General features: G+C 37.7%; 1 protein-coding gene and 1 pseudogene across 1 annotated transcript; both read right to left on the bottom strand.

The window, feature by feature from the left end:
- Nucleotides 1-280: 280 nt before the first annotated feature.
- Nucleotides 281-17,102, bottom strand: SPRYD7 (SPRY domain containing 7). Its single transcript, XM_003980364.6, has 5 exons — nt 16,897-17,102; nt 16,192-16,308; nt 13,487-13,653; nt 6,391-6,493; nt 281-2,157 (listed from the first exon to the last, which is right to left on the bottom strand). Exons 1-5 carry the CDS (start codon nt 17,000-17,002, stop codon nt 2,060-2,062), a joined length of 591 nt encoding a protein of 196 aa, XP_003980413.1. The 5' UTR covers nt 17,003-17,102; the 3' UTR covers nt 281-2,059.
- Nucleotides 10,007-10,120, bottom strand: LOC111557064 (annotated as a pseudogene).
- Nucleotides 17,103-27,932: the final 10,830 nt, after the last annotated feature.

Below are 27,932 nucleotides of genomic sequence, written 5' to 3'. Positions count from 1 at the left end.
CAAGTATTTTATAGGATGTCCCTCTACTGGAATTTGACGTTTTTCTCCAGGTTAGACTGAGGTTTTAGGTTTAGGGAGGTAATTTTCCTAAGAGGACTTAGATACCTGCAGATTAAAAACACACATCTATACTTCATCAAACTGTTGCCGAGGACGTAACCCATGCATCATTTTTAGTATCGTGCCTATGTTGTATGACTAGAGGGAGAAAAGATAGCCTTGAGAAAAAAATATGATTAAAAAAAGGTTGGCTTTTTAAAAAAAATAACTAAGAGGTAGATAACATTAATAAAGACAGCGAACAGTAGTCATTTTAATTTGCTTTCCGAAGTAACCATGTTCTTTACAAATTAAGACAGAACATCAGACAAAAATGCATAAATAATGTAGTTAGTTCAATTCTGTATCTTCAGAGGTAAATTTAGGTTGTATATAAATTTACTTAAGTGTATTTATGTTTTCAAAGCATACTGTCACATTTTTATCTACCAAACAATAAACACTGTGTAGGATTCTCTTGCCTATGGGTCAAAAATAGCCTTAAATCTTTAGAAATTTTATAGTAGGCAACCATTCTCTCCTGAGCGGTGGTTCTCAAACTTTAGCGTGTATTAGAATCGCCTGAAAGGCTTATTCAAACACAGATTCCTGGGTGCTGTTCCTGGCAGTTTCTGATTCAGTAGGTCTGGGGCAGGGCCTGAGAATGTGCATTTCTATAAAGTTCCCAGGCGGTGCTGATGTCTGAGAACACTATGAAAACCACTTCTTAAGAGTCAACAAGGAAGCTACATGTATTAAGTGCCTATGATGATTCAGATGTTTTTCAGATATTAGCTTAATTAGTTAAAGAATCTTATCAAGCAAGTATGAGTATCCCTTTTATAAATGGGGAACCTGAGCTCAGGGAGGCTAAGGAACTCAGCTGAGGAGGTAATAGGATTAGAAGGCAAAATTACAGTTCAGATCTTTGATTCTAATGCCCATGTTTTTCGAGCACAACACACTTTGTACTTGTTGCCAAAGGAGGGAAATGTACACATCCTCGGCATGCTCTCTAGAAAAGGAAACTGTACCAATCACTGAGTACAGTGATTAATTCAGGTTAGTAGAGCATTAAAGGAATCTTAACTGAAGACTTGGCAAAGGCTCAAGGTCACAGAGAGGATTCACTGATCTCTGAACTTCTGAAATAATCAAGGATGAAGTGAATTTAATGTATACTTAACAAAACAGGAAGAACATGTACTTAGTATAGTACTAAATATTCCTTAATTACTATTATTTTATTATTCCTTACAGAAAAACACATATTTAAATAAAAGTCCTTAAAAGAATAATCTCATTATATTTAAGTTTAAAGCAGCATACTATTCTAAATGTCTGCCAGTGTATACTACATCACCAATCAACCACTACTTACTCTGGTATTGAAGTAACACAGCATGATGATGGTCTTCAACAAAATGCTCTGACATTTACTGAAACATTTATCTCCTTTCACAAAGCAAATCAAAAGCAATGACAAACAAAATAAACAATTTAAAGTTTAAGAAAAGTGGTACGTTTTACAGTAAATAAATCACCAAAAAAGAAGTTCCCAATGATATATTTTCTGTCACTTTGTTATCCTCTGTATAAAAAAGAACACCGAGACACAAAATTATTAGACTGCAGACTTAAAATAATGAGGTCTAAATTTCAGAATGAGAAAAACCCACCCAACTCTACATCTCTATTATAAAAACAAATACTTTACGTAAGAAAGATTCCCTTTTAAATATCTATATACATATTTCTACTTAATACTGTTAATCAAACCCACAGTTATATTTATTTAAATAACAATTAAATAAACTGTCCAAAATGCAGATTTCATCTCACAAAACAGAAGTATTTTAAATCACAACTTCCAGATGGTATCTTGAATACACTGGTTCCTTAAACAACATTAACAAGCATATTTTTAAGAATATATTTTCATCTACAGGTCAGGTAAAGCTTTATTAAACAGTAAACACTTTTAAAAGTGCAGAAACACAAGTTTCAAAAACAAATACACTCAGAAGATCTGCTGTTCAAATAATATTTTTTCAAAACCAGGTGGAGGTGTGTGATAAAATTCACTGAACTGGCAATCCAAAATTGCACTGTCATCAACTAGAGACAGAAAAAGAAAGAAAGAAATTAGAAGCCTTAATTAGAAAGAATACACAATTATAAAATAAACTGTCTTTATAATATCATAGTGTTAACAGGCAAAAAGAATAAATACATCTGCTGTCCAGGTTACAAAACATAACCCTACTTGATAAAAATAACCACAATGTAAAACCAAATCCATCAAAAACAATGAAAGGCTATATATCAAAATATTACTAATAATCAGATAGTATGAATAAGAGTACTTAACTTTTTCCTTATTTGCCTACCTGTATTTTCTTAATTTTATACATTAAAATGTATTACTTTTTAAAAATTGTTTTATTTTGAAATAATTATAGATTCAAAAAAGTTGCAAAAATAGTAAGAGTTCTATGTACCCTTCATCCAGCTTCCTCTAATGGTAATAGGCTACATAACTACAGTATGATCTCAAGACCAGAAAACTGACATCAATACAGTACTGTTAACTAGACTGCAGTCCTTATTCAGCTTCTATATATATTTTTTAAATGTTTATTTATTTTGAGAGAGAAAAAGAGTGTAAGTCAGGGAGGGGCAGGGAGAGAGGGAGAGAGAGAATCCCAAGTAGGCTCCATGCTGTCAGTGCGTAGCCCGACATGAGGCTTGATCTCATGAACCATGAGATCATGACCTGAGAAGAAATCAAGAGTTGGACACTTAACTGCCTGAGCCACCCAGGCGCCCTTCTACATGTTTTTACCAGCATTTACCAAAGAGAAATAAACGTATATATCCACACAAAGACTTGTACATGAATGTTGATCATAGCAGTTTTATTTGTAATGGCCCCAAACTGGAAAAAACCTAAATATCCATTGACAGGGGAAGAGAAAAACAAATTGTGATATAAGCACACAATGAACCATATATACTACTTGGCAACTAAAATGAATGAATTATTGATACATGCTACCACGTAGATCAATCTCAAAATAATTATGCTGAGATAAGCCAGAGAAAAAAAGAAGAATACAAACTTATGATTCAGATAATCGGTGGTGACAGAAAGTAGATCAGGGCATTGCTTGGTTGGGGCTGGGGTGGGAGAGGCGAGCACGAGGGATTATAAAGGAACAGAAGGAAACTTTTAGGAGGCATGAATATATTCATGATGTTGACTGTGGTAATAATATGAATGTTCATTTCATAGCTACTTGTTAAACTACAGAAATATGATTAATGCACATTACTAAACTATGTGTATTTCATAATAAATGCAGGAAAAAGTTAAGTACTGAATTTGACATTCATGAAGCCACTAGAGATTTTAACAAGGGTGGTTTCAGTGAAGTGGTGCTAAAGGCAGTCAGACAGGGCTGAAGAACTACTGAATGGTACAGCATATGGCGTAGAAATGAAGCCATATAAAGCAGCGTAAATAGAGGGCTAATGAGGGATATGAATTTAGGAAGGGTTTTGGGGGATAAGGATGACTCAGAATTTTCACAGGCATTGAAGAGAGAGGTTCCTGACAGGAGATATAAGTGAAATAACTGACAAAGTGAAGTCGCAGAGTTGGGGAGTTTGAAATCCAGACTATACACTGTTTATTTTAACATGAAGCATACCACTTCATCTAAGATGGGACAGAAAGAAGGCAAGATTGGATCTGATCCAGAAAAGCTTTAGGAGGGTAAGGCTGAGAAGGTGGAGTGCACCATTAATAGCCTCATTCTTTATAAAGTTGAAGATAAGGTCATCTGTGGAGAATGAGGAGGGAATTCAAGAAGCATAGTCAATGTGTAGAATGTAAAAGAATTGTCAAAAAACGTTGACAGCTTGGGCTGGAAGTCAAAACTTTGTAATGACACTCTTTTTGAGTGTGCCATGTTTTTTTCCTCTCCATAAGTTCTGTGTTAAGAGCTGACAAAATGAATGACTGGATGGATCTAGGATTAGAGATGGGAAGGAGGGATAAAGGGTAAAGGAATTTAAGTTAGTTAGTTAGTTTTGAGAGCCAGAGAGAGACAGAGCATGAGCAGGGGAGGGGCAGAGTGAAAGGGAGACACAGTATCAGAACCAGGCTCCAGGCTCTGAGCTCGATGAGGGCTTGAACCCACGAACTGTAAGATCATGCCTGAGCTGAAGTTGGACGCTTAACCGACTGAGCCACCCAGACGCCCCATATTTATTTATTTTTAAGTAATCTCTATACCCAACATGGGACTCAAACTCAGGACCGTGAGATTAAGAGTTCGATACTCTACCAACTGAGCCAGCCAGGTGCCCCTTAAGTTTTATTTTTATCTGTGATAGTAACAAACTATTAAAATATTTGGCTTAATTTGACTAATTTACTAATGTCAATTTATAAAATATATATTATTTACTATCTATAACTTTACTACATTAAAAATTATGCTGAATCAAAGAAATAATTTGGAATAAAAATTTTATTTGCTAAACTCATTTGTGTAATTCATTCTACTGATATTTATTTCAGACTCAGTTTTTTAGAATATTAAGCTACATTTCCAATTATTTAAGTAAATAAAGGAACTGCTTTTAGGCTTGCCCAAGATGGCAAGGAAACTAACTGAAATCAAACTTAAAAATACACTTTTACATGCAAAGACAGAGAAGGTAAAATCACTGGAAAGTAATTTTTAGGAGAAAAGACTAATGAAAACCTTAACTAAAAAGTAAAGCATATGGGGTGCCTGGGTGGCTCAGTTGGTTGAGCGTCCGACTTCAGCTCAGGTCATGGTCTCATGGTCGGTCCGTGGGTTCGAGCCCCGTGTCAGGCTCTGTGCTGACAGCTCAGAGCCTGGAGCCTGCTTCAGATTCTGTGTCTCCCTCTCTCTCTGCCCCTCCCCTGTTCACACTCTGTCTGTCTCTCTCTCTCTCAAAAATAAATAAATATTAAAGAAAAAAGTTAAAAAAAGTAAAGCATAGGCTTTGGTTATTATTATCCTATTATTAAATATTTACATTTGTTATTTGAATACTTTTCTGATGTCCCAGTCTGTCATCACTAACACTGCTACCTTTCTAATAAATTACTATAAAAATTAGTAATTAGTTTTTATTATAGCTCAAATCTAAAAATTTAAAGTAATTAAATGAGAAAATACTTTTAGATCTATTAAAACCACAGGCAGAAAAATCAGATACTTGTTGCTTTAAAGTTGGGAACATAAAAAATAAAGCAGAATAGTGACAAAGGCACTGTGCTTATGTTTGTTATTTTCTATAAAGAGAGACACCTTCCTTTTTAGAGATACATACTAAATATTTATGAATAAAATGATATATAACATCTGACATTTACTTCAAAATAATCCAAGGAGGGAAGGTGAAAAACAGGAGGAGTATCAGTATTAGGGGGTAGATGAAGCGTTACTGGCTCCAAGTTGATAATTGTTTGAAGCTGGGTGATGGGTACATGAGCGTTCATTGTACTATTTTACTTCTACACATGTTTGAAATTTTCTGTAATAAAAATTAAAGTAATTAAATGGTATAGAGTCATCTCTTAAGTAACCCAATTCTTGAAGGGATATACTTGTACAGAAATTATAATACATACATATCAATACTATTCAAAGTCACAATTTTCTCTCTCTCTCAAAAGAGTTTTAACATTCAAGTAATTTTATAAAGGTGACTAATGGTCAATCTACATAAAATTCCCATCTATAGTTCCACAATATTCTTTACAATTACATTTCTTGGTAACCTAAATCTCCCTAATAACTGGCAGAAAGAGCTTTGTAAATTCAGTAAAGCTTTTTGGAATGTTCCAGAATATATGAATACATGATTCAAAAAGGGAATATGGTTATTACATATTTAATTATATTCAATGTTTTGGGCAGTTTTTTAATACATGGGGAATAAAAAGCTTCCTTAGTACTGCGAAGTGGGATTATAGTATCCTACTCAGTACATTTCATAAAAAAGATTTTTTTTTAAGTTTATTTATTTATTTTGAGAGAGAGAGAGCCAGAGAGGGGCAGAGAAAGGGGCAGAGAGAGAAAGAATCACAAATAGGCTCTGCACTGTCAGCACGGAGCCCAAAGTGAGATTCAAACTCATGAACAGTGAGATCATGACCTGAGCTTAAATCAAGAGTTGGACACTCAACCAAATAAGCCACGCAGGCACCCCAACTTGTCCAGATTTTTGAATGACAGTTATTAAGTTAAGGAAAATGTCGAGTAAAAGTTAACATATATAATAATATTTAGAAATATTTTAGCTTACCATAAACAACTGGATACACTGTCCCTCGTATACCTGATGCTGGACAATGCATATTTTTTCCATTCAAATATACATTTAATTCTACATGGTCATATGTAATACCCTAGGAAGGAAAAAAAATGTTAATAAGTAAAAATATAAATGTTCCAATAAAAAAGCCTAAATAGTCAAAAAGCACTACTGGGAAGCATGGAAAAAATTAAAGTAAGGTGTCACAGTAGCTTTCATTAAGGGTTTACAATTTGGTAGAGTTCTACTTGAACTGAGCTAAAAAAAAATTAGTGGTGATTATGTGGGGGCAAAGTCATGTAAAGTCCCAAGGGTTCACATCAGAGGTAAAACAAATGAGGAACAATTTGGAGTCTGAGTTATTATATTCAGATAATCTGAATTTTATATTCTGAATATTAAGATGATATAAGTACTGCCTACCATCCACAGAGAGGCCTTTAAAATTCATAGAGAAAACACTGCTCTCTCTCTATAGAATTTGATCTTAAGGGGGGAAAACAATGAGATTTTTAGCATTAGGGCTTACTACCTGTCACTGTTCTCAAGTTGTGAAGAAGTGTCTTCAACTTATTTCTGAAAAGAAATACATTTCCATATCTGTTTACCTTGCTCTCGTATATGTCAAAATGTATTACCAAAGTGAAGCTAGTGCTTACAATGGACTATAACTGGTAGTTAGTACCCAGCTAAAAACAGAAAAACAACAGCTCAAAAGACTAAGAAAAAAAAGTAGAATAAAAATAGATCACTCTGTATCTATACATTATTGATGGTACAAAAGTCACGATGAATACTAACAATCATTATTAATACATACATTAAAATGCTGGAAAACACTTAAAAAGCCTGTATTATCTACCAAGCACTATTCTAAGTACTTCATGTTTAATCATTTGATCCTCACAACAAGATGGGTATTATTATTATCATCCCCATTTTATAGATGAAATAGCTAAGGCACAAAAAGGTTAAATAATTTACATAAGGTTAGAGAGTTAGGAGGTGGCAGAGCTGGGATTAAAACCCATGCAGTATGGCCTCAGAATACCCTACTTGCCATGCCATACTACCTCTCTTTAAAACTTAATGTCATAGTTACTACCTGATGACAGAAAGCCAGCTTTTCTTTGAAGAATTAAGTAGACAGTTCTTTCAGTAGAAAAATCATCATCAGACCAACAAGCAACTGCTCCAAGGAATTCTGACTGTGGATATATTTTATTTTATTATTTTTTTTTATTTTTAAAATTTTTTTGTCATTTATTCATTATTGAAAGATAGAGACAGAGCATGAGCAGGGGAGGGGCAGAGAGAGAGAGAGACACACAGAATCCAAAGCAGGCTCCAGGTTCTGAGCTGTCAGCAGAGTCCGATGCAGGGTTTGAACTCACAAACCGTGAGATCATGACCTGATCAGAAGTCGGACGCCCAACCGACTGAGCCACCCAGGCACCCCCTGACTGTGGACATATTTTAGAGGTAGAAAAAGATCTGACACATGATCTAGTCTTAACTTCCCTCACTTTCCAGTTAAAACAACAAAGGTCCAGATGAGTCAAGTATGTTAAGTGCTATAAAAGATTCTCCTCAAACCTTAGCAAAGCCACGGTTAAATAATAATTTATTAAGTTACAAAATATTGAGAGAGACAGTTTTTGCAGTTTTTGTTTCATTTCAGTTTATGTATTTAAATATAATTATAAAGTTAAATGATAGCTGGGATTAGTTTCTGTAATGAAGAGGCCTTTTTTTCATTCAAAAAACAAAAACAAAATTACATAAAAATAATGTGTCCTCTCTTTAGAGGACTACCTTACGGGACATCAGGCCTGTAATCTAGGCACCCTTCACCACCTGGTGGCAGCATATACTGCCAGCAAGCAAATTTTAAAGCCCAAACCTGCAGCATAATGGTAAGGTCTCAATACCAAAGAAAGAAGTGAGAAAGGATATGAGAACCCCCAACTCCTACTAGCAGGGTTTAGTTCCAACTATTTCTAATTTAATCTGTCCTTTTTATGATCTAGAAACTAGGTCTGATTCCACCACAATGACACCAAAAAATCTGACATAATTGTTTGCATGTTCAGTGAACGGACTCTGAAATTAAGCTGCCTGTATAATAATCCTGGGATCCCTCCATACAAGAAGTTACTTAACTTCCCCTAATCTGTAAAACGGTGATAATAATACTATCTATGTTATAGAGTCATTATGAGGATTAAACAATTTAAAGCCTGCCAGGCATTTAGAACAGTGCCAGGCCTATAATAAATTCTAGAGAAAAGCATTTGCTATTATTAGTAATGTTATTATTATTACATAGAATGGTTATAAAACTTCTCTCAAACTGGGACCTCATCAAAATAAAAAGCTTCTGCACACCGAAGGAAACAATCAGCAAAACTAAAAGGCAACTGACAGAATGGGAGAAGATATTTGCAAACAACATATCAGATAAAGGGTCAGTATCCAAAATCTATAAAGAACTTCTCAAACTCAACACCCAAAAAACAAATAGTCCAGTGAAGAAATGGGCAAAAGACATGAACAGACACTTCTGCAAAGAAGACATCCAGATGGCTGACACATGAAAAAATGCTCAACATCACTCATCATCAGGGAAATACAAATCGAAACCACAATGAGATACCACCCCACACCTATCAGAATGGCTAACATTAACAACTCAGGCAACAAAAGATGTTGGCAAAGATGCAGAGAGAGAGGATGTCTTTGCACTGTTGGTGGGAATGCAAGCTGGTGCAGCTACTCTGGAAAACACTATGGAGGTTCTTCAAAAAACTAAAAATAGAACTACCCTACGACCCAGAAATTGCACTACTAGGCATGTATCCAAGGGATACAGATGTGCTGTTTCGAAGGGGCACATGCACCCCCATGTTTATAGCAGCACTATCAACAATAGCCAAAGTATGGAAACAGCCCAAATGTCCATCGATGGATGAATGGATAAAGATGTGGTATATATATACAATGGAGTATCACTCAGCAATCAAAAAGAATGAAATCTTGCCATTTGCAACTATGTGGATGGAACTAGAGGGTATTATGCTAAGCGAAATTAGAGAAAGACAAATATCATATGACTTCACTCATATGAGGACTTTAAGACACAGAACAGATGAACATAAAGGAAGGGAAAATATAAAAACAGGGAGGGGACAAAATATAAGAGACTTTTAAATATGGAGAACAAACAGAGGGTTACTGGAGGGGCTATGGGAGGGGGGATGGGCTAAATGGGTAAGGGCATTAAGGAATCTACTCCTGAAATCACTGTTGCACTATATGCTAATTTGGATGTAAATTAAAAAAATAAACACACACACACACACACACAATAAACAAATAAAAGGCTCAAACTCCCCCCCCAAAAAAAACTTCTCTGAAATTAAACTGAAATAATGCAATTTTAGAATATAATTTGCACTTTTCAAAACTACATATAGAAGGAAAAAAGTAAGCTTAAGCCAGGTATGTTTCCTAGTGCTGTGGGAGGCCCTATGGGTATTATATGATTATTGTATGAATATAATCATTTGGTCAGATGTTGAAAGCTTATCTTTCTTGATTTCTCCTCAGAGAATGGCATATGACTTAAATTCTACACATATGAAAATGTTTTTCCTGTCTTATACTAAACTGATAAGAACAAATACTACACTTGATCTTGGCCAAAAGGCTAAGAAGCAATTGTTTTTCCTGTCTTATAATCATTTCTACTTTTCCTATGCCACTGTCAGCAATTTGGTGAAATTTTTTCTCAAATGTTTGAACTAAGAAGATAAAGGTAATATGGTAGGGTGATGTTTTACTTTTCTTGATTCTTCATATATTTCACCTTTTTAAAGTTCTCCTTTTATCAGGATGGGTACAAAAACTCAAAGTCTAATTTAATAATGCTGACAGACTAAAAATGACATTCTTAAATCTGTCAGTTTTTGGTATCAGTCATTTCAATGAATGAGATAGGAAGGCAAGAATAGCACACAGTAGTTCAATACAGCAACAAAGAAAAACATTTGTTACTGATTATCCTTGCTTATGTTTGAATTTCATCTTAGTGTAAACAGCTTGATAGCCTCAACCTGACTTCAAGATTCTCTTTCAAGAAATATCCATTTGAGTAAGAGTGTTTCGTATTATGGACATCTGGCAATGATCTACAAATACAAAACCAGCTATTCAAAAAGATGAACAGGGAAAAACAGATTTCAAAAATGGTTTATGCCTTTTGACTCCTACAACACTTTCAATAATTTACCCATTTAAAAACTAAGTGTTCTTTATACTTTTTAAACTGCAGAAGAGATGGAAGATCAGACCCCGGTTAAAAACCTTATTTTCCACATTTGTCTTCATTCTTACCAAAATACTGTATAGTTCTTTAATTCAATAACCCGGATTTACCCTTGTCATCTTATTAGAAACTTTCCTTCATTATGTATAGATTCCTTTCAATTTGGTACCAGAGCCACGAACCCAAGGTTCTATGTAGAAAAGCACCTTTGCTGAAGGAGATCCTAAGACTCTGTCCCTCATCAATAGCTAAAAGCCTGAAATCTGTGTAGAAAGTTCTCCAATAATAGCATATAAAAAGAAATAACTGGGAAAGACAGAAAGGGATCTTTGGATTACATTTTCAAGAGGGTGGCTTTGGTAATGACTTAAATATATCTAGTTGGGAATAAAAATAGCGAAGTCTTAACAATATGTAACTCTTTCCATCCCCTGCTTTCCAAAAAAACTTTTCTACAATCAAACCTTAGGATTTTGAGTCCAGTTCTTTGAAGAGTTGTGAAAGTGAAGAAGTTTAATAAGATTAATGAGGATCAACACTCCTAATAAAATGCTCTTAAGAGAAGTTCATAACAAATTAAATATAGGCATACCTTATTTTACTGCACTTTGCAGATATTGCATTTTTTTTTTTTTACAAATTAAAGGTTTCTGTCAACCAAACGTCGGGCAACTCTATCAGTGCCATTTTTCCAATAGCATTTTCTCACTTCAAGTCTGGGTCACGTTTTGGTAATTCTTGTAATATTTCAATCTTTTTCATTATTATATGTAACTGATCTTCATTCAGTGATCTTTGATGTTATCATTACAATGATTTTGGGGTGCCACAAACCACGCCCATATAAGACCAAAAGTTTGAACAATAAACGTGTGGGTTTTAACTGCTCCACTGACCGGCTGTTGCCAGTCTCTCTCCTTCTCCTCTGGGATCCTTATTTCCTGAGACACGATATTGAAATTGGGTCAATTAATAACCCCACAGTGGCCCCTAAGTGTTCAAGGGAAAGGAAGTCACATGTCTCTCACTTTAAGTCAAAAGTCAGAAATGATTAAGCTCATGTAGAGAGCCAAGATAGGCCAAAAGCTAGGTCTTCCGCACCAATTTTGCCATGTTGTGATGCGAAGGAAAGTTTCTGAAGAAAATTAAAAGTGCTACTCCACTGACTATATAAGTGATAAGAAAGTGAAACACCTTCTTGCTGATATGGAGAAATTTGTGGTGCCTGCTTAGAAGATCAAATCAGCCATAATACTCCCTTAACCCAAAGCCTAATACAGAGCAAGACCCTACCTCTCTTCAATTCTGTCAAGGCTGAGAGAGGTGGGGAAATGACAGAAGAAAAGTGGGAAACTAGCAGAAGTTGGTTCATGAGGTTTAAGGAAAGAGGCCATTTCTATTACATAAAAGTGCAAGGTGAAGCAGCAAGTGCTCGTGCAAAAGCTGCAGCAAGTTGTCCAGAAGACCTAGCTAAAATTAGTGAAGGTGGCTACACCAAACAACAGATGTCAGTGTAGATGAAACAGCCTTCTACTGCAAGAAGATGCCATTTAGGACTTTCATAGCTAGAAAGGAGAAGTCAATATCTGACTTCTAAGCTTCAAAGGACAGGCTGACTCTCCCGTTGGGGGCTAATGCAGCTGGTGACTTTCAGTTGAAGCCAATGCTCATTGACCATTCCAAAAATCCTAGGGCCCTTAAGAGTTATGCTAAATCTACTCTGTGTGCTCTATAGCTGGGACAACAAAGCCTGGATAACAGCACTTCTATTTACAACATGGTTTACTGAATATTTTAAGCCCACAGTTGAGACCTACTGCTCAGAACAAAAGGCTCCTTTCAAAATATCACTGCTCATTGACAATGCATGTGAGATTAATGCTGTTTTCATGCCTGCTAACACAGCATCCATCCTGTAGCCCATGGATGAAGGAGTAATTTCAAGTCTTATTACTTAAGAAATACATTTTGTAAAGCTACAGCTGCCATAGATAGTGATTCCTCTGAAGGACTTGGGCAAAGTAAATTGAAAACCTTCTGAAAAGGATTCACCATTCTATTGAAAAAAAAATTTTTTTTAACATTTATTCATTTTTGAGAGAGTGTGAGCAGGGGAGGGGCAGTGAGAGATACAGAATCGGAATCCGGCTCCAGGCTCTGAGCTGTCAGCACAGAGCCTGATACAGGGCTCAGACTCACAGACCGCGAGATCATGACCTGAGCTGAAGTCGGATGCTTAGCTGACTGAGCCACCCAGGTGCCCCGAGGATTCACCACTCAAAACATGGCCTAAAAACATTCATGATTCATGGGAAGAAGCCAAAAGATCAACATTAACAAGAGTCTGGAAGAAATTGATGGCAACAAAGAGTTGGATGCTAAACCTACTGAGCGACCCAGGTGTCCCCCCCTGATATTTTCTAATATGAAGGTTAGCAAACTTTTAAAATTGTGGGTGAAGATTTCTCTGATGTGAGAGAAGCAGGAAATGTTGATCAAGAGCCAAGCTGTCATTAATTCTCCTGAATGGGAATAAGGGCTCACACTAATTTTCCTGGCCAGTGGCAGCTCTAGAAAGGAGAGCAGTTAGGTTAGCCAGCAGCATCTTTATCGAGTGCTTTCTCTGGAACATGTACCTCATTAGATCTAATCCCAGTGCTTCGGAATTCAAACTACAAACTCCCAAGCAAAACTATATACACTAAAAGCCGTTCAAGTTGAATAATTTACAGTGGAAAGCAACTCCACAAGAAAACTCACCACCACGTCTCCCTCCTGTGGGAGGCTGTTTGCTGGCAGCCTATTTTTCTCCTCGTTGTTGTGGTATAGGGCTCCATCATTCCTCATCACCAGACTGTGGGCATCTCGGCCAAGAGGAATCTGATTCAAGTTAACTTTCTGAGTTGCGACGCCAATACCCCATATTCCTAAAAAATAATAGTTTAAATGCCCCCAAAATCTGAAGAATATGAAACAAGGGGTTGTTTTTAAGAGAGTGTAAATTGTTTTTAAATTTTTTTTTTTTCAACCTTTATTTATTTTTGGGACAGAGAGAGACAGAGTATGAACGGGGGAGGGGCAGAGAGAGAGGGAGACACAGAATGGGAAACAGGCTCCAGGCTCCGAGCCATCAGCCCAGAGCCTGAGGCGGGGCTCGAACTCACAGACCGCAAGATCGTGACCTGGCTGAAGTCGGACGCTTAACCGACTGCGCCACCCAGGCGCCCCAAGAGTGTAAATTGTTTTTAAAAGAAATGGCACGCTATCACTAAACTATCTTTTATTAGTTTTTTAAAAAAACAAATCTTTTAAAAGTAGTTTGCAAACTACCCTATATTCTCAACAGATGGAGTACAGCCTAGGAGATAAGAGAGGGCCCTGAAGCTGTAAGGACTAGGTTAAACCTTGGCTTAGCTATGTCCTCTGGGGCAAGTTATTTAACCTCACTCTGCTTCCTCACCTGTGAACTTGGGATTCTAACAGTACAGACTTCAAAAAGTTATTAGGGGCGCCTGGGTGGCTCAGTCGGTTAAGCGTCCAACTTCGGCTCAGGTCATGATCTCACGTTCCATGAGTTCAAGCCCCGCGTCGGGCTCTGTGCTGACAGCTCAGAGCCTGGAGCCTGTTTCAGATTCTGTGTCTCCCTCTCTCTGACCCTTCCCCGTTCATGCTGTCTCTCTCTGTCTCAAAAATAAATAAATGTTAAAAAAAATTTAAAAAAAAGTTATTAAAAGATATAGCAAGGTAATCAAGTAAAGCACTTGTAACAGTGTAAGTATTCCCCCCACAATCGGTTAAGTGAAGCAGAGTATTTTTAGATGTTAGCTATTATCATCATCACTACTTTCTGAAAGATGTTTTTAAAAAGCTACACGTTGAATTTAAAAGGCCTAGGGTTCCAGTCAAGCACTACTTTGGAGAAGTGGGAAATTAGTCTTTAGTTTTTACATCTATATAATATGTGACAAATAATATAGGACCTGGTCAAAATTATGGAGAGGAGAAAATTAAGGATGAAGTGTAAAATCATTTTCTTACCCGTGCCTTAAGTCAGTGGGCTTAAAATCTTTTGGTCTAAGCTGATTTTAAAGCAAGCAGCTCTCCTCTTAAGCAGCCAAACAGAATACCTAGAGCTCTGGATTTTGTCTCAAACTGTTTCCTTCTCAGTTTTTATCAAAATCAGTTAGGAGAAAATCTATAAATGGAAGAAGGTTTCAAGGTCATGTTGCCAATTGATTAATTTTTCTGAATTGAGCAAGACTATCAAAAAGTTGCATGTCTGGATATCACTGTCTGGGCTTCCTAAATAATCTATGTAATTTATTCTCCAGAGTGGGACAATTTTAAGAGTAACAGAAGGTAATAATATTGATTTCATGGGACAACAGTTCTAGGCAGGATTACTCTCCTTACCCCTCAAGAACTGTGCATGCTGTGATACATTTTGGCATAACTGCCTCAGGCTTTCATTGAGAGATCAATTTACAGACTCCAACAATGTATTTATTCTAGGAATGTCACTGAAGATGTCATCCTTTACAGAAAATCCACATAAAAATTTGTACTGGATTCAAGGATCTAGAAAACATTTGCTTTTCTTGAGAAAAGGTATGTTTTACTTAAGATTTTAGTAGCCAGAGATATTTTATAAAAGAATGGAGGACAGATTCATATTTATTTCATATACTTAGCAAAATCAGTATTTTGAACTAATCTAGAAGACAAGCTCCAGAAGGATGCTTTATACCATTCAAGCTTGTCGAGTAAAAGTATGATTTACTTCCCTCTACTTTTCCTATTCTACACTTATACTTACATTATTCATACTATATTTCACTAGTAATTTTTTATAATAAAGCTTTAAAAATGTATTTCTCCATATTCAATATGGCTACAAATTATCTAATCATTATTATAATACTCAAGCAGAAGTGTTGTATGATTCAAGAAACTCCATAAGTTTTTAATGAGAAGTATAAACATTAGCCTTCGATCAGAATTCTAAATTTGCTGATTGCTTCAGAAGACAATGAACTTGGGCATCTTAACAAGAATTAAGAGGAAAAAAAAACGGATCATAAGATTGATTTTATGCTAAGATAAAACATCAAGAGTCTACACCTTATATGCTTGACCAAAGAAAACATTTAGTACCCAAAGGCGCATTTAGTACCCATTAATAAGGCTAGTGCCTAACACTGATCCTGTGTGCCCTGTCTTTAAAACACTTGCATTGGTATAACTCATGTGAAGCAGGATTACAGTTCCTGTAATCCCATTTTACAAATAAGAAAACAGAACCTAAAGTATAATTTAACTGGAACCACCCGAGGGGTGGGAAAAAGGATCTTCCAAATAAGTTTCGTGCTTTTTTATTGCCTCATTAATCTTTTCCATATATCGAGAACTGCTCTTAATAGTTACAACAATTAGCACTTTTAATAGTAAAGGACCATTATACCGACCTGTGGACTGGATTTTGAATTCAAAGTAGCTTTTGTTTTGATGTAAAGGGGCACTGGCTAAACAACCTCCTGTTCCACATATTCTTCTTCCATTTTTTACAATGACAACATCTGTTCCTAAATAAAAAATACACAGTGTGAAGTTTTTTATTTTCTTATCCAACAATCAAGGTTACTTTCTTTCACTTCTAATTCTAAATCAAAAAAATAGCGATGCTATATTTACTTTGAAATTTAGAAATGCTGATAAATTCAGAACAATTTTTACTTCTCCCCCCGCCCCTTTTTCCCCCTGAGAATGTTTACATTAATATTCATTTGCGGCTACAAATCCTGTTTGGGCAATTTAGTAGTAACTCAGTAGGAGGAGCACCAGGGGCGCTCCCCTCACCTGGGAACAGCTGACGAGTCTCGGGAGGCGGCAGCTCCGAGATTCCCGTGAAAATGGGTAGGTGCGCACAAGCACCTCCCGATGACAGGGGCAGACAGGGCTGCGTAGCCTTGAACACAGAACAGGGCCGAGGTGGAGTCCGCCGCGAGACGAAATGGGGTCGAGGGCAGCAACTGAGAGCAGGGAGCGGAGGGCGGCGCCCGGAGAGGCAGGGCCGCGCGTGGGCGTGTGGTCCCTCCGACCCCTCACTGCCCCCGACCCGCCGCGCCCCACCCGGCGCGGGCCGTTGGGTCTGGAGAAGGGAGGGCCCTTACCCATGTGCTGCGTGTCCAGCTGCACCGCCGGCATCTCCTTCAGAGGGATGTGTCCCGTCCCGCCGTCCCTGCAGCACCGCAGGCAGCAGAACACCGAGGCAGCCATCACGCCAGGACCACCGACTCGGCCGCCTCCGCTAGCCGCCGGCCGCCCCAAGCCCGCGGTGACGCCGCCCCTACGCCTTCGCTCCGCCTCCCGCCCCTGCCCGAGCGCCGGAGGTATCTGTGTCGAGCGCGCAGACCGATACAGCGACGCCCCACGCCGGGAGGGCGCAGTGCAGGCAGAGGTGAAGCCGGCCTGTGCGGAAGATGCGGAGGATCTGCGCGTGGGGAGGGGCGGGGTCGAGAAGGGGGCGGGGCTGGGCGGAGCAGGGGCAGAGGGCGGGACGGGCGGGACGGGCGAGCAGGCGGAGGACGGCGTGCGCCTGCGCGCGGGGTCGTTTTTTCCTCCGCGGGGCTTCAAGTTTGAGTTCTTATGTTGAGCAATGCTCAAGGCGTCGGCTTCTCCGCCTGGTCTACAACCGTCCGACGCTGCGTTTTAAAAACTGTTCCCCCCAACTTTGACATTACCTTTAGGGATGAATTGACAGAATCAAGTCAGGCTGGGGGAGTGGAAGCCCCGAGGTTTTCCACACACTCCCACTCCCCCACGGCAAGCTCAGGGCTGAGAGAACTTTACCTTGACCGAGCCTCCTCTTCCTACCGTAGCAGATTTCTGAAGAATTTCTTCAAATTCTAAATAGACACACAGGCCTCAGAAGTAATGGTTGTTAGTAACTTCACCGTGGATGTGCACCCACGGCTCTAAGTGGGCCCTGATGCATTTTAGGTGCAGAGATGCGCATCCCGTGGCTCCTGATGCCACGCGGTTGGGGCTCCCAGGAGGCCTTCCAGGGAGGATACCTCTGGGAGGTACCGCTTGACGGGCCTCTGCCAAGCTCTCTTCGTGGATTGGGGGTTTCTAGGAGTGTGAAGAGAACTCCCGAGGGAGCGAGGATGTCTGGTCCCCCAAGGGAAGACCTCGGTTCCTACCATCTGCCCCTTTCTGCTTCCAAGTAGGAGGCCCACAGGGTGGTCATCTGTCATCTCCTTGCCTGCTTACGTCATCTGTGCCTGGTCGACTTCATATCTTTAAATACAGGGGTGCCTGGGTGGCTCAGTGGGTTTAACATCCTACTCTTGATTTTGGCTCAGGCCATGATCTCATGGTTTGTGGGTTCAAACCTGGTATGGGGCTCCACGGTGACAGTGCAAAGCTTGCTTTGGATTCTTTCTCCCCCTGTCTCGTTGCCCCTCTCCTTCTCATGCACGTGCACACGCTCTCTCTCTCAAAACAAATAATAAAATAAACTGTATTTTAAAAAATTGTTAAATACAGCTTGGTGCCTGGAGATGGTCTTCAATGACCTCTAGCATTAACTGGGCTCAAACCTTTATTCCCCAAATGGTTTCCAACCTGGAGGCTTCACCCAAGTTCAGGCTCTGGGAAACAGATGCAAGATGCCCATTTCATATGTAATGGTTTCCTATACATAACTTTTTAGTGACCTGAGTGCAAATATCCTTAATGGAGACTTTTTTTGTTTTTGTTTGTTTCTTCCTAAGGAATAAGAGAATTTTTTCTGGGTCCTGGGCCTCTTTGCAGTCTATACAAATGATCTTTTCATTACAATAGGGAAAACCTCCAAATTCTATACTTTGAGATTTAGTTAACCATAGAATTAATATCTAAAGGTGATTATTAAAGTGATTGAGGATAGACTCTCACTGCCTATAGAGTACTTTCTTGGTAATCAATCATTTTACACATGAAATTTTTCTTTTACTGAAAACCATGCTCATTATTCTGAGGGTTTAATTAGGGTTCGGTTCTCTTTCCGTTGGGGGAAGGGGGGAGTCGAATGTCATTCCCTGAGGTAGGCACTCTTTCATGTATGTATCTAGTTGAATTCTTGAAAGTTTTCTGGGTAGATATTGTCCCCACTCTATATGAAGAAATAGGATTAGAAGGATTAAAAAACTGGTGTAGCCTCAGATAATTAGGAAATAAACAAAGTAGGATTCAAAGCCCATCAGTGACTCCTAAGCCTGTATTTGCTCCACCAGGTCATGCTGCCTCTCAAATTATGAAGATCTAACTCTTGTAATAAATGCTGAAATTCTTAAAAAAAATAATAAATGCTGAAATTCTTTTAAATGTGCTTTCAATTCAAAATGCAGATTTGCACTTTATTTTTGTATGTTTCATTAAACTCCATATTGGCTACAAGCTGCCATAATTCACGTATAGACAATATCAAAATAGCTGTTGTTATTAGGTAAAATATTTATTCATAAATCTTATTAATATTTATCAATTATGTTTTAATAATATCATTAATATTATTAATTTTTTGATATTTATTTTTTGACACACACACGCACAGACACACACACACATACACACACACACACACACACACACACACACACACACACAGCATGAGCGGGGGAGGGGCACAGAGAGATGAAGACACAGAATCTGAAGCAGGCTCCAGCTTCTGTGCTGACAGCTCAGAGGGGCTCGAGCTCCAGGAGATCATGACCTGAGCCCAAGTGGGACGCTTAACCGACTGAGCCACCCAGGTGCCCCTCATTAATATTATTAAAAGTAGTACTTGTATTAAATATTTAACGAATATTTAGACCACTCAAGTTACTCACATCTTCAGTGAAAAGCCAGACTATTAGATGGCATGAATTGGCCATGACTGTAGAAGCAGAATTGCCATAGTCTTTCCTGGCTGGAAGAGTAAAATGCTGGGCCACTGCCCAGTGCACTTTGCCCCCAATGTAGCAACTCAAGTAGACTCAGCAGTATGAAGCAAGCAAAACCAGTTAGCTCCTAAAACAGACTTCCCTGTGTTGGCAGATGAATGCCATCCATGAGCTCACAGACCTTATCCTTCTTATATCTGGGATTTGATTATCCTTTCATTATTATTTTCAAAGGAATTATCCTTTCTTTTTGAAAAGCACAATGCTAAAGATATTTTGACAGTCTTTCACAGCTATCACTTTAAATAACAGTCACAAATAAAGCCTACAAAAAGTTTCCCAATAGTTAGTTAGAAGGTCGTTTATCTAAGTCAAAAGCAATAAGAGAGAATGACTACTTGAAAAAAAAAAAAAGTCTGCTTCAGCGACATATGCCAGGAACTTGAGAACTGATAGGACAATAATGTAAAGCATGTGTTTCCGAGTTGAGTTTAACATCATGCTCAGGATTTTCTTTAATGGTTTTTATGCCAACCAGACATCTCCTGTTAGTGAACTTTACACTCTGTACTGGGTCACACAAAATGGTTTCTTTTTTAAAAACTCATTAATCAGTTATTAAGCCAAACTTTTTTCTTGGGGTACTCCAGACCACATTTGTGATCTTTCAAAAATCAGAAACCTTACAAAAAACTCATACTTCTAAAAACTAAAAATATTTCTGGGGCCTTGATCTATTCATTACTGTAATTTTGAGTCATCGTAACTAATATTTATGTTGTGCTTACTATTACCGGGCAATAATAAATGCTTTTTATAAACTAATTTAATCCTTGTAACAACCCCATGAGGTAAAAGCATCTTCCGCTTTACACATGAGGAAGCCGAGGCACAGATAAGAAAGGTGCCCAAAGTCACACAGTCAGTAAGGGATAAAGCTGCACTCAAACCCAGGCAGTCTGGCTCTAGGGTCTTAGTTCTTAACCACTATGCAACCTGCCAGCCTAGGGTGCTACATTTAAGAATAAATTCCTAATTTTTGTTTACATCTCTTCCCTTACCTCAAGCTGACATTTAAATTCAGCTGACATTAATTGCACTCATTTAATCTGGATTTGCCGAAGTATAAAGTATCTTACCTATATTCAACAACCAAAAATTAACAAGAAACATTGAGAACCTTCTCCTGCAACACTTCCACTTTGTTAGCAACACACTGGAACATTTAGGAAGGGTGTCTTTCATAGGGTATCTCTAAATGATCCAAAGAAAAGGATAGTTAGTACTTTGAATCACTAAAACAGTTAAAACATGTTGGATACTTGGAAAATACAGAGTTCTGGCATTAGAAGGAAAGAGAGGATGGGGTAAAATAAAGGAATTGGATAGAGGTATAGAAAAAGGAGAATAATAGAAGATAAATCAGAATAGTTTTTAGTATTGAAAAGGAAGAAAAGAAGCCAAGTGCTCTGTAAATAAGACCTCAGGGAATAAAAAATGTGATTTGCCAGGGCACCTAGGTGGCTTAGTCGATTAAGCATCCAACTCTTGATTTCGGCTCAGGTCATGATTGTATGGTTCATGGGATCCAGCTCTGTGTCGGGCTCTGTGCTGACAGTGCAGAGCCTGCTTGGAATTCTTTCTCTCCTTCTCTCTCTGCCCCTCCCCCATTCTCTCTCTCTCAAAATAAATAAATAAACATTTATTTAAAAAACCCATGATTTGCCAGGAACTTTCAACCTGGAAGAACTGTGCCTTTATCTGCTTCCCTTCTGGAGAAGAGAGAGAAGACTGTCATAAACTGAGGGGGGTTTTGTGATCTCTCCCCGACCTTAGCTTCTCTTACTAAAAGTGCAGGTGTCCTTGTGTACTTACACAAAACTTTTCCTACCAATTTAGATTCTAGGTACAATTTCTGCAATAATTAGGAGAAAGAGATATTAGGATAAAGAAAAGAAAAAAAAAAGGAAGCAAAGCAAAGGTACTACTGGGGTAGGTTTTGCATTCCCAGAAGAAATTAAGGAAGGATAAGACACTCCTTGTTTAGCAGTACAGAAGGTACCTAAACCTTCACTTGTCATCAAGGATCTGATGATAAGTGTTTTGTGCAAAGTTTCTATGGCCAAAGATAAGGCTACATAGCCTGATATTATGGAAAGGAGGTTGTAAAAACACTTAGTTGGCTGGATCAAATAGTTCAAATAAATGTTTCTCAAAGCATCTCAAACATTGAAGTGATTCTGTGTCTTGGGACTGAAGTAGGGCTGGGGAACAAGAAGTCACCATCTCGAAATTATGAAACCAAAAGGCACTGGACATTTGCAGGAGGATCAGACAGAGGAAAACAATACTTCTTATATGTAATATCTGCAAAAGAACAAAATCATAAGTATCTCATTGAAATCGTGAGAAAGATCCCAAAATGTTTCTTATAACAAGGAAGGGAAATGAATTATTGGTTAAAATGTACCTAACATTAGTTTAAGATATGTACAATGTCACACAGTGTCTATGGTTTTATTTTTGTGAGTGTAGAAAAATTTGTAGTGTTTTTTATAAGGTTTTACCTATAGTTGCAATCCCCCCAAACCTATTTTCTCAATAGTGGTCCTGCACATGAATATTCCAAATGCAGGTGTTGTCAGAACCCCGATTTTTATATTCAGAAGGACGTGTTTTACTTCCATCCATTAAGACATGTGTGTCTATGAATGTAGATGTGGTCCTGGGTCGGCCTAGTTTCAGTTTGGGGCATAACTCCTAGGCCTCTAACCTTTGCAGATCCTGTAAGCTGAGTCACAGGGAATGTGAGACTACTTAAAATTGTTGGTAAAGTTTACAGAACTCTGGAATATTTGAAAACTACTTTTAAAAAACTCACTGTGAAAGAAAAGACTTTGAAATACCAGCAGTGTGAGCTAGCTCCAAGGTTATGTTTGCCAAGAGGACTTCAGTGTAGGAAAATGGAACTGCTAAGAATTGAGCATAATTAGAATACTTTTTTTTCCCCTCTCACTTTGGCTATTCCAAACATTTAACCGAATGCTTTAAAAATTATTATATATGGCTTCTTTCAAACTTCCTGTTTGTATCGTGTCTACCATCTAATGTAGACCTCAATTTATGCCAAATACTTAAAATACTCTCTAAAAAGAGATGCAAAGCTTTGGAAAGGAGGCAAAGGAAAAAGTTAAGAAGATACTTGAATTTTCCTAAAATTTCACAAAAAAAGGTAAAATCCCATTTTATATGTTCTTAATTCATTGGCACCCTGTAAATGTTCCTAAGAACAGCAAATGAATAAAGCCCCTAAAATAAATACAGATATTATAATCACACTTCATCTAAAACCCAGAAAGCAGTATGTAAACTGAATTCTTAGAAATAGATTTCTACATTAAATGCACTAAGGTTGCTGTAGAAAAGAAATCTATATACAGAATTTATTTATTTAAAAAAATTTTTTTTAACGTTTATTTATTTTTGAGACAGAGAGACAGAGCATGAATGGGGGAGGGTCAGAGAGAGGGAGACACAGAATCTGAAACAGGCTCCAGGCTCTGAGCTGTCAGCACAGAGCCCGACGTGGGGCTCGAACTCACGGACCGCGAGATCATGACCTGAGCCGAAGTCGGCGCTTAACCGACTGAGCCACCCAGGCGCCCCTATACAGAATTTAAAAATAATAAAAGCTTTATTGAGATTTATCACATATGATAAATTTCAACCTTTTAAAGTGTATAAGTCAAAGTTTTTTAGTTTATCTACAGAATTGTGTGACCATTGCCATCACCTCAAAAAGAAACCACATACCCCTTAGCAGTCACTCCCCATTCTGCTGCCACCTGGCCCTTGGCCATCATTAATCTACTTTCTGACTCCAGGGATTTGCCTATTTGGGACATTTCATATAAAAGGGATCATACAGTTGTGGCCTTTTTGTGTGGATTTTTTCACTTAGCATGATGTTTTCAAAGTTCACCCACGTTGTGGCCTGTGTCAATCCTTCATTCCTTTTTTGTGGTCAAATAGTACGTATTCCACTGTAGTAAATGTGCCATATTTTGTTTATTCATGCATCAGTCAATGAACATTTGGGTTGTTTCCATCTCTTGACTATTATTAATAATACTGTTAGGAACATTAGTGTACAGGTTTTTTAGTGAACGTGTGTTTAAATGTTCTTGGTCATATACCTAGGAAAGGAATTACTGGATCATATGGTGACTCTACATTTGAAGGTTGAATAACTGCTGAACTGTTTTTGCAAAGTGGCTACATCAAATTACAATCCCAGCAATGTACAACTTCTCCACATCCTCACCAGTACTCGTTATTGTCTGTCCTTTTTATTTTAGCTATCCTGTTAGGTCTGAAATAGTATCTCACTATAGTGTTGTTGTTGTTGTTGTTGTTGTTGTTGTTGTTGTTTTCAATGTTTAATTATTTTTGAGAGACAGACAGAACATGAGCGGAAGGGAGCAGAGAGAGAGAGGGAGACACAGAATCTGAAGCAGGCTGTCAGCACAGAGCCTGACGTGGCGCTCAAACTTATGAACCATGAGATCATGAGCTGAGCTCAAGTCAGCCACTGAACCGACTGAGCCACCCAGGCGCCCCTCACTGTAGTTTTGATTTGCATTTCCTTAATGATCAGTGATGTTGAGCTTCTTTTCACGTGTTTATTGGTGATTTGCATATCTTCCTCGGAGTAATTCTATTCAGATCCTTTGCCCATTTTTAAATTGGGTTTATTTATCTTTTTGCTCTTGAGTTGTATAAGTTCTTATGTAACCTGGGTACAAGTCTTTTACCAGATTATATAACTTGCAAAAAATTTCTCCCACTCTGTAGGTTGTCTTTTCACATTCTTCATGGTGTCCTTTAAAGCACAGAAATTAATTTTATGAATCCCAATTTATCCAGTTTTTCTTTTGTCACTGTGCTTTGGTGTTATGTCTAAGAAACCATTATCTAATCCAAGGTCAGAAAGATTTACTCCTATGTTTTTTCTAAGAGTTGTATTATTTCAGCTCCTACTTTAGGTCTTTGAGACATTCTAAGTTAATTTTTCCGTATGATGTAAAGTAGGTATTCATTTTTTTTTTTTTTTCACAGACATCCAGATGTCCCTGCACTACATGTTAAAAAGGCCATTCTTGGGGCACCTGGGTGGCTCGGTCCGTTGAGTATCCAACTTCAGCTCAGGTCATGATCTCCCAGTTTGTGGGTTCAAACCCCACATCAGGCTCTCTGCTATCAGCACTGAGCCCGCGCTTTGGATCCTTCGTCTCCCTCTCTCTCCCTGCCCCTCCCCTGCTTGCGCTCTCTCTCCCTCTCTCAAAAATAAATAAACATTTCAAAAAAAATTTTTTAAAGGGCCATTCTTTCCCCCATGGAATTGTCTTGGCATCCTTGTTGAAAATTACGTAAGACTTTGTAACTCAGATAACAAAGGTTTTGTTTGACTAAGCATAGTCATAGTTGGTTTAATCTGAATATGAGCAGTCAGAAAGCAGATACCAAGATCTCTTAAATACCTGTGTACATATTTTAAACACGGTCATAACGATTACTGGGAGTTTTTGTGTCAACTAGACTAGTAGCAAAACCACATTCCCTCTTGGATCCTTCAGGGGGCCCTCCATTTTGTTGGTCTTTATCTTTCCTACCCTCTCTCTCCTCATCAGTTCCCAGGATGCGGCATCCTGGCTTTGATCTTTACCTCACCAGGAACTCTTCCTTTAAACCATTGGTTCTCATCCTCATCAGACTCCACGCTTCCTTTTTACACAGCTAATACTTTGTCCTCTTTACTCTCCTGAAATGTAACTCATTGATAACGTATCTATATAATTTCAGAAAATCGATATAATGCCCTTACTATTAAATAAGGAGGCATACATTCAGTTGTTTGTGATTAACAATATCTTGGAGATCAGAACCTTTGATAGTATCAGAGAATAGCGTCTGGATGGAGAACAGAAACTAGTATAAAAGGCTAAAAAGAAGTTGTATGGTACTTTCCTCAGGACAGTGTTAGATTAGGAGTGAAAAACAGTCCAGGAATAACCCCCAAATAAATAAATAATTTCAATAAGTAATGTTCTTATCATGACACTAAACATTAAATATATATTAAATTAAATAAATATAAATATGATGGCAGTAGTAGAAGATATTTTTCAAACAATCTTGTTAATGAAATTTAATAAAATCCGTGCACTTAGTATTTCAACTAATTGTATAGTATTAGCTTTGAGTCTATTAATGTGATTCTATAATCTTGTCTGTTATGTTTGCAGTTGGTTTTGTTGCTTTTGCAGTAACTACACTACTGCACTGAGTCCCATTTCAACTAACTAATTAAGTAATTAAGTAATGCAACGAGTAAGAAGCTCTTTCCAAGAAACTAGGTATGAACATTTTAGGTGGATTTCAAAGCTTGTGTGATTAGACTGATTAAATTGCTCTTTGGCCTCAAAATCTTCATGTTTTCTCTCTCTCTCTCTCTCTTTTTTCAAAGTGGGTTTCACGCTAGGTGTTCAGGACTTGAACTCATAACCCTGAACTGAGGTGAAGAGTTGGATGCTTAACCAACTGAGCCACCAGGGAGCCCTTTCTGTTTTCTTTTGTTAGTTTTTTTAAATTATGTTTGAATAATTTCTGCTAAGTTGGCTAACATGGTCCTCATTCATTTCAAATGTATAAAGTATCCAATTTGTTATTTTAAATTAAAAAAAAAATCTTTAAATCTATTTATGATGACGTTTAAAATCATAGTCAAGTGAGCGCAATACATTTCCAATTCAGCATCATTAAGCATATTTCTATCTATTAATTGCAAGGATGGAAATTGAAAAATCTTGAACAAAACGTTTTTGTAAATAGTGTAAGTTTGTTAATAAATTCCATGATACTATCTTTGACTTTAGTGAAGTTGTTCTTATTTTCTTCCAGCTTGAAAAAGAATTCTCATTTGGGGCACCTGGGTGGCTCAGTCGGTTAAGCATCTGACTCCTGATTTCAGCTCAAGTCACGATCTCGAAGTTTCTGAGATGGAGCCCTGTGTCGGGCTCTGCTCTGACAGCACAGAGACTGCTTGGGATTCTCTCTCTTCCTCCCTCTCTGCCCCTCCCCTGCTTGTATGTGCTATCTCTTTCAAAATAAATAAATAAACTTAACAATTATTTCAAAAAAAGGGACTTTGCAAATGTGATGGAGGATTTTGAGATGGGGAGGTTATTCTGTATTATCCAGGTAGGCCAACTAGTCAGAAGGCTTCTTATAGGTGGGAAGCAGGAGGGTCTGACAGGGAAGGAGGTGGAAACAGAGGTTGGAGTGATGTGGGCCTCTAGAAGCTGGAAAAAGCCTTGGGATGGATTCTCCCCTAGAGCATCCTGAAGGAATGCAACCCTGCAGACCCAGTTTAGACTAATCTCTACAATTGTAACAGTAAATTTGTGTTGTTTTCAGCCACTAAATTTGTGGTTTCTTGTATGGCAACAATAGGAAACTAATTCATGCAGTAAAATACATAAAGTACATAGCTTGATGAGTTTTTATAAATATATAGACCTGTATAACCATCCTCCACATTAACATCCAGCACATTTCCTGCATCTCAAAGTTTCCCTTTGCCCCTTCCCCCAAAACTCCTCACACACCAAAGATACCTACTATTCTGACTTCTTTTACCATTAGTCAGTTTTCCATGTTGTGGAAGTTTTTATAAACAGAATCTTACCATATGTGTTCTTTTGTATTTGGACTTCTTACTCAACTTAATGTCTGTGAGAATTATCCACTCTATTGTTGTATCAGAAATTTGGCTTTTTTTTAATGCTATGTATTTTTTAGTATTACATATATCTATTTATCCATTTCCCATAGACTTTTATTCTTTAGAAGATAAAAAAAAACACATTCCAATCAGTATGATGATTTTCTAACATTTCCCTTAAATATCAGAAATATATATTTTTGCCAACTTTATCAGAATTTCTCTGTAAAATGTACACTTAATCTTGATGGTTTCATTGCCTTACTAGAAAAGCAAATTGGCAGAATGGATACTTTATTTGTGAACAAAGTTATGAAACACAACTTCAAATAAACACTTGAATATCACCACTGCCTTTTTATGTTGGACATTTTGAAATAAGAGCTAAATAAAAACATTCATACATGTACACTATATATATATGTACATATATATATGTATATATATATGTACATATATACATAAATATATGTGTATATATATTTACACTATATAT

This window comes from Felis catus, chromosome A1, assembly GCF_018350175.1.
Source record: "Felis catus isolate Fca126 chromosome A1, F.catus_Fca126_mat1.0, whole genome shotgun sequence".
NCBI classification, from domain to species: Eukaryota; Metazoa; Chordata; class Mammalia; order Carnivora; family Felidae; genus Felis; species Felis catus.
The sequence above is the reverse complement of the archived record's forward strand: the minus strand, read 5'-3'. Positions and strand labels throughout refer to the sequence as shown.